We start from the raw sequence: 13,111 nt of genomic DNA on the forward strand, positions 1-13,111 counted from the left end.
GTTTGTCATTCTCTATAGCAGTCGGACTGGCTTTGGGAGACTACCGTTCACTGTTATTTTGCAAGTCGTCGAAACTGTATGGTCCCCCTAGTGCGAGCTTTATACGTTTCGGAAACCTCGCGGTGCAGTGAAACTGCTACATACGTGACGGAACTAAATGGTAGTTGGGTGATTGGGTCGTGAGTTTTTGGTTATATCTAGTTGTGTGCTCATTGCGAAGGCGAGCCACGATCGTTCTTTAGAATTCCTCAAGGAGGTATGCATGTTGCTTTCCGAAGGTCGTTTTATGGTAACAAGACATCTCGCCAGGTTATACATTGGGGCAGATCGTGGAAGCTTGCACTCGATTTCAATCGGAGACAGTACATAAAGATCCCATCCACGTAACCGCCCATTTTCTTCGCGCGACGAATGTTGGGCCTGCGGAAGTGCGCGTCAGTGTCCAGAAGATAGGGAAAAATTTTACAAATCTTTTAGCGGATCTCGTCCAGAGAGTGAGTGACACACCCGCTCTCCGCGATTGTCGTGTGGTTAATCGTGTGGGCAGGGGCACACCAAACTGACATCCCATCTTATTTTTGGTGATCTTACTCCTGTGCCGGGCGGAATTCCTCGCAGTTTAGCAGCACCATCTCCATATGCTCGACGCCTACCCCTGCACGATCATCCTTCTGCGGCCGTCCGAGATAGAATGAGGCATGTCTGGAGGTTCCACTCTCTTCTGAGTTGGTCCATGGACCACACCATTTTGGCGTGCAATGCTATGCGTAGCCAGACCAGAGTTGTTACTGAAATCATAGGTGGAGGAGGCGTCGAATGGGGTGCATGGTGTGAGCTAACCAGACCAGAAGATGAAATAAAGCCTTCATCTATTCCATTTTTCGGGGACATGTTTCTCAATCTCCCTTCCCTCCTACCTGACTCAGAGCCAGCTAGTCACGGAACATCAGATTGGTTCGTTCGGTCCCGTATTCTAGTCGCGTAGCGTTGACTCCCTTCTCTAGTTGGTTCCCGACCGTGACCATGACAGTCGAATTCAAGGCCCGTATTCCCTCATCTCAGGATTATGCTTCTCGAACGGTCGGCTTATATAGCGAATCACGTTTTTTGACTGATCCCCACGGAAGACATAATGCTCGCGTTGAAGTCTGGACTGCCCCTTCTGCAATTGGCCAGGGTAAATTAGAAGCTGGTTGGAGGGACAAGCAGTACTGCATTGCAGTTGTTGACCAAATGGCCCTCACTCTGCCTATGGACCTCAATCATCGTCAAGGCAGCAGGAATAAAGTGATTACTAAGCTGTAGACTGCTGACCGTCCAGTGGTTTCGAGAGTCGAATCATATTTGAGCTGGACTTAGAGCTTCCACGTATTCCCGTATGGTCGGAATGCAGCTATCGCCGGTCGTAGGCATATGTATGGACAGTGTGGGATGTCGCAACGTTACTCGGATCTCGATGTCTGGCTCAGTCGTATATCCAAAACTCCATATTTGTCTCTGCGGAGAGCCTGGAGCATAATTCTTCCCACCGACCGTGAAAACCGTTCTCAGGATTAACCGAACGAGGGATTGGCGCAGTAGCCAGAATTGGCACGTGTTCTTTGTCCTGCTCAGACCGGACACATGGAAGCTTCGCTATCTCTGTCTTGCTCAGACCTAGAAGCCTCGCTATCAGAAACGGTTATACAAAGCTCCGACTCACCGACCCTGCCTTGCTATACAAGCTTTACTATTATCCTACCAGGGGCATTCGGATGTCACGGTGTGTTTACAAGCAAACATGACTACTAGTGGTGACTGTTTCATGACAGGCAGGTGTCATGGTACGGGAAGCGATTGTTACTCTGCTAAAATGTCAATAGGTTCGCACTCCTCGGATCTCCCACTTCTCTTTGGTCTTTGGTCGGATCTGGAATGCCCCGCATTCGTGCCTGCACTCATTCTGACGTGACGATCGTTGGCGCGTTATCGTCATTGTGGTTCTTCGGGGCACGATGGATGCTGTGATGACATGTCAATCGACAAGGTTATTTTGGGGAGGCTCCCCTCGACAAGGTCTTTCTTTCCCCTGCCAGTGTTTCACAGCATTAGTATACTTATCCTCCGGCTACTAGTAACGCCTAGAAGCCTTGGGGTCCATCTCCAACCCGACTTATATAAACAGTGTCACTCGACGCAGTTGTCTTCACTTTGTCTTCCCAACTTTTATCTCAAACCACTCAAACCATGTCACACGTCGTTATTCGTGGAATCCCCTTTGCGACTCGCCTGCGCGCAGCCAAAGGTGGTGCCAAAGAGCTTCTTGAACGCGACCGCGCCCGCGCACAGAAGTTCTTGGCTGGCAAGTCCAACCATACCTTCTTGGCTCGCAAAGCCAAACACGCCAGCAGTACTGGCGCGGACTCTAGCATTGATGTCACCGATTCAGGTGTCACTTACACTACGCAAGTCGGTGTTGGAAGCCCAGCGACCGATTATACATTGTTGATCGATACTGGTTAGTGGAACATTAGTGACATGAATGAATTGGCACTTATTTATATTTCGACAATATTCCAGGTAGTTCGAATACGTGGATTGGTGCAAACTTGCCATACAAACCCACAAGCACTAGTCACAACACTGGAAACACTATAGTGAGCTAGCTGCTTCTAGTGTTATGATGCTGTTAACAGACTGGTCTGTAACGTAGAATGTCAGCTATGGTTCGGGAACTATGTCCGGAAAGGAATGTAAGGACTGCTTCTTTCGGCTACAATCGCACCAACTAAATGTGGATCAGACACCGACACCGTGACCTTAGGGCCAGACTTGGTTATCCAGAACCAAGGCATCGGCGTGGCTTCATCCGCGCAAGGGTTCGAGGGCGTCGATGGTATATTGGGGTAACATTTGGTCTGAAAAGCAGTGTTTCGTAGCGCTGATATCTTTGCAGTGTCGGTCCCGCAGACCTTACACAGGGAACCGTGTCTAACACGACGGATGTGCCTACTGTTACCGACAACTTATACGCTCAGGGAACAATCTCTTCCAATTCACTCGGCATCTCCTACGAGCCGTCTTCCACGGCTAACGTATCCAATGGAGAGCTCACATTCGGAGGGACTGATAGCACCAAGTTGGTGGTACATCTTTCTTTTCTGACTTTGTCTAACATCATATGTCAGGTACACTGGTACACTCAATACTGTTCCGCTTACCACCACCTCCCCAGCCTCAGCGGTAAATCACAGCCTGACTGAAAATGTACTGCTTACTCATCTTGACGATCATCCATCATAGTATTGGGGTATCGATCAGTCGGTATCGTACGGTACTGGTCAAACAATCTTGAACACGACTGCCGGCATTGTGGACACTGGCACTACCCTTCTTCTCCTTGCCACTGGTATGCATATATCCCACTGTGATATCTGTTACTCACCGAATGTGCAGAGGCTTTCCAGGCCTATCAGAAGGCAACTGGTGCCGTCGAAGACTCGTGAGTTGAGCTCAATGAGCCTAGGATGTTCTGTTATCTTATTTGGATCAGAACGACAGGTCTCCTAACCATCACGTCGGAACAATATGCTAAACTTCAAAGCTTGTACTTCAATATCGGTGGTGTAAGTTTCTCTCTCGTATGATGAACCTCTGATTAATTATTGGAATAGGTCACCTACGAGTTTACGCCTAATGCTCAGATCTGGCCACGTGGTCTGAACAGCACCCTCGGAGGAAAGGAGGGACAGATCTATCTCATCGCGTCTGACCTTGGTTCTAACGTGGGGAGCGGGTTGGATTTCATAAGTACGTCTCATGATATCTTACTGGGGTCTGAATCTTACAACCGTCATGCGTATTCCAGACGGATTCGGCTGGATTCAACGCTATTACACTGTCTTTGATACCGGGAACAGGCAGCTCGGTCTTGCGACAACGGCATATACGGATGCTGATACCAACTGATGATGGTCCCTGCAAAGCCCTCACATTGTTTACTTTGAAAGTTTCGGGCGTGTACCAGTAGTATTTGCTAGTAAATGTTCTAGAGAAAATCATCTTTGTCATTAGCATTCCCACAGTCAGATGTAACACGAAGTCTCAGACTGAAAGATACAATCATTAGGGTACGGTTGAAAAGTTGATACTTTTCAACAGCTGCCTGTTAATAACTAGGGTTAATAACACTATTGAAAATGTCGGACATTTCGACGGGGGGATTTCCTATACAAAGTAACCAGATAGGTTTATACCAGTTTATGTGTAAATCAGGTGAGATGAGGTGATGTAGAATGGGACCTGTGTGCAGTGCGGCGGAGGTCGTTTCCTTGAAAGTTCCGTTGTGCACTGTACCTTGAGCCGGCGCAATGTCACGTGATACGTCATGGGGCGGATGTAGAACAGCTGTTGAGTACTAGTACACCGCCATGACCAGCACCTGCTAAAATTCAAACTCCTCGCTTCGCCTGCCAAATCCCTTCGAGATCGACCAGCCTGGGTTTCCCGATCGACTTGTCCGTAGCGTATAAGCCAGGTGGTCACGAGCCTAGGTTACTTGACACATTCAGCATTAGCGCATTTCCCAGTGATTTTTATTGGAACTACTACTATCCACAGTGATTGACACCTATTGGTGACCTTCTCTGTCTTGCTCAGACTGGACATATGGAAGCTTCGCTATCTCTCTACCTCTGTCTTGCTCAGACCAGATGGAAGCCTCGCTGTCAGAGAAACGGCGAAACAAAGCTCCGGCTCATTGACCCTGCTTTTCCATTATCCGGCCAGGGTTACTGATGTTTGTTTTCGAGCAAACATGACCAGTGGATTTTTCATGACAGACGGGTGACATAGCACATAGCTTCGGACTCCTTGGATCTCGCACTTTTGCATAGCACCTCTGGTCTTTGCTCGATCTGGAGTGCCCCTTGCTCGTACCTGCCCCCACCCTGATGACAATTGTTCTCGCGTTAACTTGTTGTCATTATAGCTCCCTGCCAAGCTACTATAATAACTATGTTGATATTTCAGTCGACAAGGTTATTTTTGGGAGGCTCTCTTCTTGAGAGGGTCCTGCTTTCCCCTGGCAATGCCTTACAGTATTGATATATCCTCCGGCTATTAGTGATGCCTAGAAGCCATAGCACCCATCTCCAACCCGACTTATATAAACAGTGTCACTCGACGCAGTTGTCTTCACTTTGTCTTCCCAACTCTCATCTCAAACCACTCAAATCATGTCACACGTCGTTATTCGTGCAATCCCCTTTGCGACTCGTCTGCGCGCAGCCCAGGGTGGTGCCAAGGAGCTTCTTAAGCGCGACCGCGTCCGCGCACAGAAGTTCCTGGCTGGCAAGTCCCACCATGCCTTCGTTGCTGCCAAAGCCAAACGCTACAGCAGCACTGGCGCGGACTCTAGCATTGATGTCACCGATTCAGGTGTCACTTACACTACGCAAGTCGGTGTTGGGAGCCCAGCGACCGATTATACATTGTTGATCGATACTGGTTCGTGGAATATTAGTGACGTGAATAAATTGGCACTTATTTATATGTCAACGATATTCCAGGTAGTTCGAATACGTGGATTGGTGCAGATCTGCCATACGAACCCACAAGCACCAGTTACGACACTGGTAACACCATAGTGAGTGAGCTAGCTGCCCCTAGTGTTATGATACTGTGAACAGACTGGTCTGGAATCTAGAATGTCAGCTATGGTTCGGGAAGTATGTTCGGAGAGGAATGTAAGGACTGCTTCTTTCGGCTACAATCGCACCAACTAAATGTGGATCAGACACCGACACCGTGACCTTAGGGCCAGATTTGGTTATCCAGAACCAAGGCATCGGCGTGGCTTCATACGCGCAAGGGTTCGAGGGCGTCGATGGTATATTGGGGTAACATTTGGTCTGAAAAGCAGTGTTTCGTAGCGCTGATATCTTTGTAGTGTCGGTCCCGCAGACCTTACACAGGGAACCGTGTCTGACACGACGGATGTGCCTACGGTTACCGACAACTTATACGCTCAGGGAACAATATCTTCCAATTCACTCGGCATTTCCTACGAGCCGTCTTCCACGGCTAACGTAAGCAATGGAGAGCTTACATTCGGTGGGACCGATAACACCAAGTTAGAAGACATTTGTCTTTCAATTCTGATTTTATTTAACACCATATGTCAGGTTCACTGGCACACTCAATACTGTTCCGCTTACCGCCACCTCCCCAGCCTCATTGGTAAATCACACAGCCTGACTGAAAATGTACTGCTTACTCATCTTGACGATCATCCATTATAGTATTGGGGTATCGATCAGTCGGTATCGTACGGTACTGGTCAAACAATCTTGAACACGACTGCCGGCATTGTGGACACTGGCACTACCCTTCTTCTCCTTGCCACTGGTATGCATATATCCCACTGTGATATCTGTTACTCACCGAAATGTGCAGAGGCTTTCCAGGCCTATCAGCAGGCAACTGGTGCCGTCGAAGACCAGTGAGTTCAGTTCGATGAGCCTACAATGTTTTGGCATCTTATGTGGATCAGAACCACAGGTCTCCTAACCATCACGTCGGAACAATACGCTGAACTTCAAAGCTTGTATTTCAATATTGGCGGTGTATGTTTTTCTCTCATATGATGAACCTCTGATTAATTATTGGAATAGGTCACCTACGAGTTTACGCCCAATGCTCAGATCTGGCCACGTAGTCTGAACAGCATCCTCGGAGGAGAGGAGGGACAGATTTATCTGATCGCGTCTGACCTTGGTTCCTCAGTGGGGAGCGGGCTGGACTTCATAAGTACGTCCCATGATATCTTACTGGGGTCTCGGCCTGACAAATATCATGCGCATTCCAGACGGATTCGGCTGGATTCAACGCTTTTACACTTACTTTGATACCGAGAACGGGCAGCTCGGTGTTGCGACTACGCCATACACTGATGCTGATACCAACTGATGGCAGTCCCCGCACCGTTTTCTGTCGCCGAATTATTTCATTTTGACGATCCCAGAGGACCGTATGTAAGTTTGTTTGTAGACAGTTTCAGGCGTGTACTAGTATTTGTCATGGCTAGTAAATGTATCAGAGAAAATCAGACCTTTGTCATTAGCATGACCTGTGGGATGTAATGCCAACTCTAGATCTGAGAGATTGAAATATATGGATATCAAACTGGTAACACTCATGATCGAATACTGGCGGGGCCAGTACTGCAGTGATTGGTTGAGTCGATTTGCGGACTGCCGATGCGCCCTTCGCCCCTAATTCCGAGCGTTTGACTGCGACATCTTCGTGCTGAGATTCAGGACTATATTACCGCAGGTGATTCGAGCAATTCCCTATATATGCGATTGTCAATGCAACTCAAAGTTACTGTCGACCTCGAGTGACAGCGGACATGTGTCCCTAAACCCTTGACAGCTAGCAACCATTTATGCGCATCATAGTCAAATGCCTCTGGACCGGCCTCGCGATCAGTCGGAGAATTAGTAAATGGTAGTAGCATTGCGAAGTCACCCCGAAGTGGTCGGTTTGGGACAAAGTAGGGGCAGGCCCATCGGCACGGCACCTCTCCAAGCGGAGCATGAAAGTTGCCCTGTCGTGGTGCTGTGTCACATGCTTGGAATGTTCCATAAGTACCATGAATCCACGTACCACGCTGAATTCGACTGCAAACAATTTCTAGATTGATCATGACTTCGTGCGAAAAATTGACGGTCCCACCGGTGGCGTTTGCAGTCCTCGCTTAAGACTGCAAACTTGTCACGTGACGACTCAGCCACAGCGCTCGCTTCCTTCCTTGGCTCGATTGCCAATCGCGCTCCACCTGGACCTGGACCACCGACAATCAGCACAATCAGCACAATCGGCATCCAAGACCCGTTGGCCAGACGATGGGTCTCGCTGGTGGTGTATATCAGTGAGGTGAGTGTTGTTAGTATGAAGTTCTCGAAGGTATGCTCACCTTTTCTTCATCGTCTGATTGTGCATTCAGGTATGCAGCGCGCTATGTCGAGGCCACGGATCTCCTGGTTCCTATTCATAGGTTCCTAAATGTGCTGCCAGGTTCAGGTGCGCTGGAGAAGCTCATGAGTGCTCCATTGATGGTGATAGGTATGTGCCATCTTTGCCTGGCCCTCGAGACTCACCAAATCCCTGCACCAGGTACCAACATGCTCCGTTCATAATTACAGGTGCGCTGGAGAAGCTCATGAGTGCTCCGTTCATGATTATAGGTACGTGCCGTCTCTGTCCAGCCCTCGAGACTCACCTAGGGAACTGCACGGGTAAACCCCTGGGTATTGGAGGCCATACCCGCACCCGCACCTGGCAAAAACCTGTACCCGCTCTGACGGGTACAGGTTTTTGGCGGGTACAACAAGCTCAGACCCGTACCCACACCTGCACCTGTGCAGGGTTTACCTGCGGGTACCATAGGTATCACTGCCAGTGCTTAGCACATATGTCCAGCACACGTCAGCGAATGCTGACATGACTCGAACATATGTGGATGGCACAAGGAGGAGTGGAGTCGCAGTGTGAATGATGGACACGTTGAAATAGACACTGATGTCGTGACAGGTGGTGTGTCGCGTATGATCGAAGTCGAAGGTGAGCGTGTCGAAATGGGAGATGGTGGTGTGGTGGCGCGAGAGTGTGATGTGTCGGGCGTCACGTCCTCGTTGCAGAAAATGGGGGCAGAGTCAGGACGGCGACTTACTGACAAGATCCTTCCTTCCTCCTCTCGTTCCTCCTCTTTTCCTTCTCACTTCCTTCTCTTTCCCTTCTTTCCTCGTCCTCGCATCCTCCGTATGTGTCTGAGCCACGCCAGCATTTGCTGGCGTGCTCTGGGCGCAGATGCTCGATGCTGGCGGTTGGTAGCACGAGGTGGGAGCTGCTGGTGGCATCCTGGATGGAGGTGGTTGTTGCTGTGGGAAGGGAGCTGCTAGCGATGGTGGTGGTGGTGCCGGCATCGAGGAACGTGTGAATGGTGGTGGTGGTTGCTGGCTGAGGGCGTCCGTTGACGTGCTTAGTGGCGTTAGAACGGGTGCCGGAAGAATTGGCATGGGGGGTGCAGTGAGTGCTGCCGAATGCGAGGATGCTGGTGGTGGTGTGTTAGCAGGTGAGTGCTTGGTGGTGGTGCCGGTTGTAGCGTGCACGCGGGAAGTATCGCGTTTATGGAAGGCATGGGTATAGCTGGGGTATGGGTAAGAGCGTGGGTCTTAGAATCCTGACCTGTACCCGTACCCCAGTAGTACCCGTACCCGTGACCCGTGCGGGTTACCTGTACCCGTGCAGATCCCTAGACTCACCAAATCCCTGCACCAAGTACCAACATGCTCTGTTAATGGTTACAGGTGCGCTGGAGAAGCTCATGAGCGCTCCGTTCATGATTATAGGTATGTGCCGTCTCTGTCCGGCCCCCAAGACTCACCAAATCCCTGCACCAGGTACCGATGTGCTCTGTTAATGGTTACAGGTGCGCTGGAGAAGCTCTTGAGCACTCTGTTCATGGGTTGGAGACAAGACAATTAGATTATGTAGTGCATACTTGTGTGTACAGTAGTAGATTAGAAGAGAATGTATGGTTTATAATCATAAACTATTGGACAAATGCCCGAGCGAGATTGAAGTTACCTGTAGAAACAGCTAGGTAGGGATATAGTGGTAGACAGTGCAAATTTGATGGTGTGCCGCTGCATGGATGGGATATGTAGTAAGTGATGAGTCCGGGGGGATATGATAAAGAAACGTGCTCCTGAGTGCTCTTGAATGGCACTCGTTGTATACAATTTGACAGTCGAATCTATTGAAAATGTCGAGCTTAAAAAGAGTCAGCAGGGCATGTGAAAGAGAACATGAGAGATCTTACTTGCGCAGGACAGTCTGAGCACCAAAAACAAATGAGTCGCTGTCATCTGTCATGACAGCATCAATAATACCGGCACCATTCATCAGTGCCAGCTGTGTCTCAGCTTCTCTGGCAGTCTGGATAGCCAGGATTGATATAGATGACAATGAAAAAAAAGAAAAAACTCACCATGATCCACTGCACGTTGAATGCATTCAGTAGGCGCTGGGTGGGCTTGACCATCCAATGGTCGTTGGTAGACACTCTGTGGCCCCATTTGATTTCAAAAATGTTCGAAGGGCGGGATTCTGGCCTGTCTGAGCATGTGCACGGTGCCACCTGCCCTGCTGGCATTGTTCGAACCATGCACTAGAATCAAGAAATGAGAATGTGAGAATGTTTGCCATCGAACACAGCGAGCGAACACAAACCTTGCATCCACGCCTACAATATAAGGCGAGTGAGGGGCAGGTCCCTCATATCGGCCCCAGATGGCGAGAGAGATGAGGGGCACCGTCGTTGCAGCAGGCTCGAGCACCTGACAAATGATGGGGTGAGTTTCAGCACCTGCCGAGTGAACAGTGGGAATGTGCCTCCCACAGGTCGTTGATGCCCATGACGACGAGGATGCTGGAAGTATAATTTGAGATCAGTAGGCTGACAAGCACAGCCGCTATGCGTGGAGGAGACGGGAGTCGAACGAGAAGAGGAGGTACTCACTAGTACTAGTAGCGTATGTGTGCATACATCAGTGGTGGCAGTACCATGTATGGTATAGCAGCCAGCCAGGACTGTAAATCCGAGGACCGTCAATCTGCAGCACATCAGCATGCAGCGTGTTTTTTTGGCAGGAGGGAAGGATGCGTCGCCACCAAGACCGAAGCTGGGTGTAAACGAAAAATTGACGGTCCTAATGTGCGAAATTTGCAGTCTCTCGGTTAGCGTCTCGGGATTCTCCCACAGGTGGTTTGCATTGTGCTCACCCAGGACCCTCCACCCCATCCAGCAGCCATCCAGAGCTCTCTCGCAGCTCAAAAACATCGATTTTTGCTGCCTATGGCGTCCATAGCCCGTCTGGTGCCCTCCCGCGCGTTTTCCGAGCCTATCTGCAGTTTGAAATGTTGCTGTCTGGGGTCACATCTTTTTTGATGTCGCGGTTCACGTGCCGCGGTGGCGGTGCTCGCTTGGGTAAGCCCATGCTGGACCGTCAATTTGACCGTGATCAGCTCTACTTCTACAAGTCTTGTGCGCTGCATATTGTTTTACCAGGTGCAGCCGTGACGCAGACTTAGTACACAGGTAGACGAAAGGGCATGGAAAGATGTTGTCCATATCAAATGCCAGCGCATTTTTTTGCTAATACCTACTATTACCGAAGTCACTCAAAGCCAGTCAGCCACATCATTGTTTCCTTGGTCACGCCCTTCAGGCCACCGTCGGGAAATTGTACTATGAGTTTACCACAGCGGAACAGGTTTAAACGTTTCTCGATTTGAATATCCTCGGTCGTGCAGAAAAATCTAAATGTTATGTAACGCACTCCTCACTGTTCTGAATGGCGGGGATAGTATAGAGCTAGAGGCTGGTACAATGGCGATGCTTGCCGGCCCATGCGCACATCCTCAACCCTTCTAGACACCGTATTTAGTATCCCGGACTTTTTCATGCAGTTCAATGGAGCTTAGAATTAGGAGAAAAATGCATGGATTCTACTCTTTTCGAGGACTGAGATACTTAACTGCTGCTATTGTACGATAGAATTGGTATACATGGTAACTTGACATCCGGGAGTTGTAGCGTACAGTAAGAGATCTACACATTATAATTTGAGGTTCAACCAACATGCACTTTGCTCATGAGATCGGCGAGTGTGTCTGCAACCATCTCGAAGGTTGATTTCTTGTCCGTTGCCAGTGGTACGGGAATTTCCTCCGCTTCCTCAGCCTCCTCTGGTAACTCTTCAGCCTCCTCTACGTCGTCTTCCTCCTCCTCTTCGTCCTCTTCCGTACGGATGAGCTTGCCACCGTGAGCTTTCAAGTGTTCGGCGATGTCATCCAGATGTTCGTTATCCTCAACGTCATCATTGTCCTGCAGGTCTAACCGTTTCAGCTTGGTCAACTTCGTCACCGCTTGGGCAAGGACCTCGTAGCTTTGGGCATCGAGGTTGTTGTTCTGCAATCGCAGCTCCTGAAGATTCTGAAGACTCTGTGTATTCGGATCGTTGAAAGCCTCTAGGAGTGGTGGCACTTCGCCTTCTCCGTTCGATAGCATGCAGTCAGAAAGGTCGAGGAAGCGTAACTTTGGCCAGCTGGTTTTGAGGGCCTCACCCCATGCACGAACAGCTTTCCGACCTTCTTCATCCATCTCCACATCTATGAATGCATTGTCCTGGAAATTGACAATCTGCAATTCAGAGCATGCGACAAGACCTCGCCCAAGGGCCTCAACACCGTCCATACGAATGCCATTCTGGGGCATTTGCACCTCTGTGAGTGTCTTGTGTGCCTCGAATGCCTTGGCCCAGGCGGTAGCTCCTGGGTCCTCTAGCCGATTTCGGCCGCAGATGACAACCTCAAGGTTTGATCGTGAGCCATCTGTTGGTGCAGACTTGCGCACAGCTTCTGCAATCTTCTTGCCACCAGCAGGCCCGAGGCCATTGTTATTGAGACGGAGGACGCGTATAGAGTGATTACTTTCGAGAAAGGGTGTAAGGAAGGGCACAACACGCTCTCCAAACGCGTTATCATTGAGGTTTATCTCTCGAAGGGAGGTCTTGTGTGAGAGTGGATCGAGGAGTGCTTGTATAGCAGCAGGGATCTCCTCGATAGTACGTCCCGTAAAGATATCTGCCAAGTCTGCAAGCTGAACACGAGTCAGTGGGGAACGATCTTTAGATATAAATTTCAGGAATTATAGTACGCACTTGAAGCACATCCGCAGTCTCGAGGAATCGACCAAATGCCTTGGCAGCCTCCACGCCGATGGAATTGCCTCCAAGGTGGATAGCTGTGAGTTTGGTAGGGTCGACGCCAGTAGTGAAGGGGGCAACATCAGCAGCGGTTTCAAGTTTTAATTGTTTGCCACGAATGTCAAGAATCGCCTTAGATGCCGCCATGGTTAGCGATGGGTAATCGATCGTGGTGAACGTTGTTCAATAAAACACAAGGTGAATCGATAATCCCAAAATGGAAGCGCAACTTTATAGAAGTCACGTGCCAGGTGCAGTATTTTCCAAGATTTGAATCCTCCTGATCGACCACAACGGCG

The 13,111-nt window shown here is 49.6% G+C and overlaps 7 protein-coding genes across 7 annotated transcripts; 4 read left to right on the forward strand and 3 right to left on the reverse strand.

Annotated features, from left to right (window-relative positions):
* Positions 1–1,632, forward strand: F5147DRAFT_318392 (thioesterase-like superfamily-domain-containing protein). The gene is made up of 5 exons (XM_041429203.1): positions 1–179; positions 243–256; positions 310–494; positions 548–954; positions 1,005–1,632. Exons 1-5 carry the CDS (start codon positions 79–81, stop codon positions 1,303–1,305), a joined length of 1,008 nt encoding a protein of 335 aa, XP_041289711.1. The 5' UTR covers positions 1–78; the 3' UTR covers positions 1,306–1,632.
* A 597-nt stretch (positions 1,633–2,229) lies between these two features.
* Positions 2,230–4,145, forward strand: F5147DRAFT_812505 (acid protease; the record flags this gene model as incomplete). Its single annotated transcript, XM_041443474.1, has 11 exons — positions 2,230–2,501; positions 2,564–2,636; positions 2,693–2,732; positions 2,783–2,885; positions 2,936–3,118; positions 3,168–3,222; positions 3,283–3,388; positions 3,436–3,481; positions 3,533–3,605; positions 3,654–3,789; positions 3,848–4,145. Coding segments are annotated over 11 exons (1,188 nt in total), but the record flags the coding sequence as incomplete, so codon positions are not given.
* Positions 4,146–5,216: 1,071 nt separating this feature from the next.
* On the forward strand, positions 5,217–7,104 carry F5147DRAFT_812509 (acid protease; the record flags this gene model as incomplete). The annotated part of the gene is made up of 11 exons (XM_041443475.1): positions 5,217–5,487; positions 5,550–5,626; positions 5,687–5,726; positions 5,777–5,879; positions 5,930–6,112; positions 6,165–6,219; positions 6,282–6,387; positions 6,436–6,481; positions 6,533–6,605; positions 6,654–6,789; positions 6,848–7,104. The coding sequence occupies 11 exons, from the start codon at positions 5,217–5,219 to the stop codon at positions 6,946–6,948; spliced, it is 1,191 nt and encodes a 396-aa protein (XP_041289713.1). The 3' UTR covers positions 6,949–7,104.
* A 381-nt stretch (positions 7,105–7,485) lies between these two features.
* Positions 7,486–9,801, forward strand: F5147DRAFT_812513 (uncharacterized protein; the record flags this gene model as incomplete). The annotated part of the gene is made up of 10 exons (XM_041443476.1): positions 7,486–7,596; positions 7,679–7,917; positions 7,988–8,064; positions 8,187–8,228; positions 8,250–8,430; positions 8,575–8,604; positions 8,682–8,802; positions 8,875–9,115; positions 9,249–9,350; positions 9,393–9,801. The coding sequence occupies 10 exons, from the start codon at positions 7,486–7,488 to the stop codon at positions 9,461–9,463; spliced, it is 1,215 nt and encodes a 404-aa protein (XP_041289714.1). The 3' UTR covers positions 9,464–9,801.
* F5147DRAFT_709672 (uncharacterized protein) lies at positions 9,426–10,209 on the reverse strand. The gene is made up of 3 exons (XM_041438218.1): positions 10,034–10,209; positions 9,866–9,981; positions 9,426–9,816 (listed from the first exon to the last, which is right to left on the reverse strand). The coding sequence occupies exons 1-3, from the start codon at positions 10,196–10,198 to the stop codon at positions 9,627–9,629; spliced, it is 471 nt and encodes a 156-aa protein (XP_041289715.1). The 5' UTR covers positions 10,199–10,209; the 3' UTR covers positions 9,426–9,626.
* F5147DRAFT_709675 (uncharacterized protein) lies at positions 10,098–10,954 on the reverse strand. The gene is made up of 4 exons (XM_041438219.1): positions 10,828–10,954; positions 10,565–10,754; positions 10,276–10,474; positions 10,098–10,213 (listed from the first exon to the last, which is right to left on the reverse strand). Exons 2-3 carry the CDS (start codon positions 10,673–10,675, stop codon positions 10,289–10,291), a joined length of 297 nt encoding a protein of 98 aa, XP_041289716.1. The 5' UTR covers positions 10,676–10,754; positions 10,828–10,954; the 3' UTR covers positions 10,098–10,213; positions 10,276–10,288.
* Positions 10,955–11,544: 590 nt separating this feature from the next.
* F5147DRAFT_639944 (uncharacterized protein) lies at positions 11,545–13,005 on the reverse strand. The gene is made up of 2 exons (XM_041433016.1): positions 12,768–13,005; positions 11,545–12,706 (listed from the first exon to the last, which is right to left on the reverse strand). Exons 1-2 carry the CDS (start codon positions 12,957–12,959, stop codon positions 11,678–11,680), a joined length of 1,221 nt encoding a protein of 406 aa, XP_041289717.1. The 5' UTR covers positions 12,960–13,005; the 3' UTR covers positions 11,545–11,677.
* Between the last annotated feature and the right edge of the window lie 106 nt (positions 13,006–13,111).

Source organism: Suillus discolor, assembly GCF_016758755.1.
Source record: "Suillus discolor strain FC423 chromosome Unknown F5147scaffold_52, whole genome shotgun sequence".
NCBI lineage: Eukaryota > Fungi > Basidiomycota > Agaricomycetes > Boletales > Suillaceae > Suillus > Suillus discolor.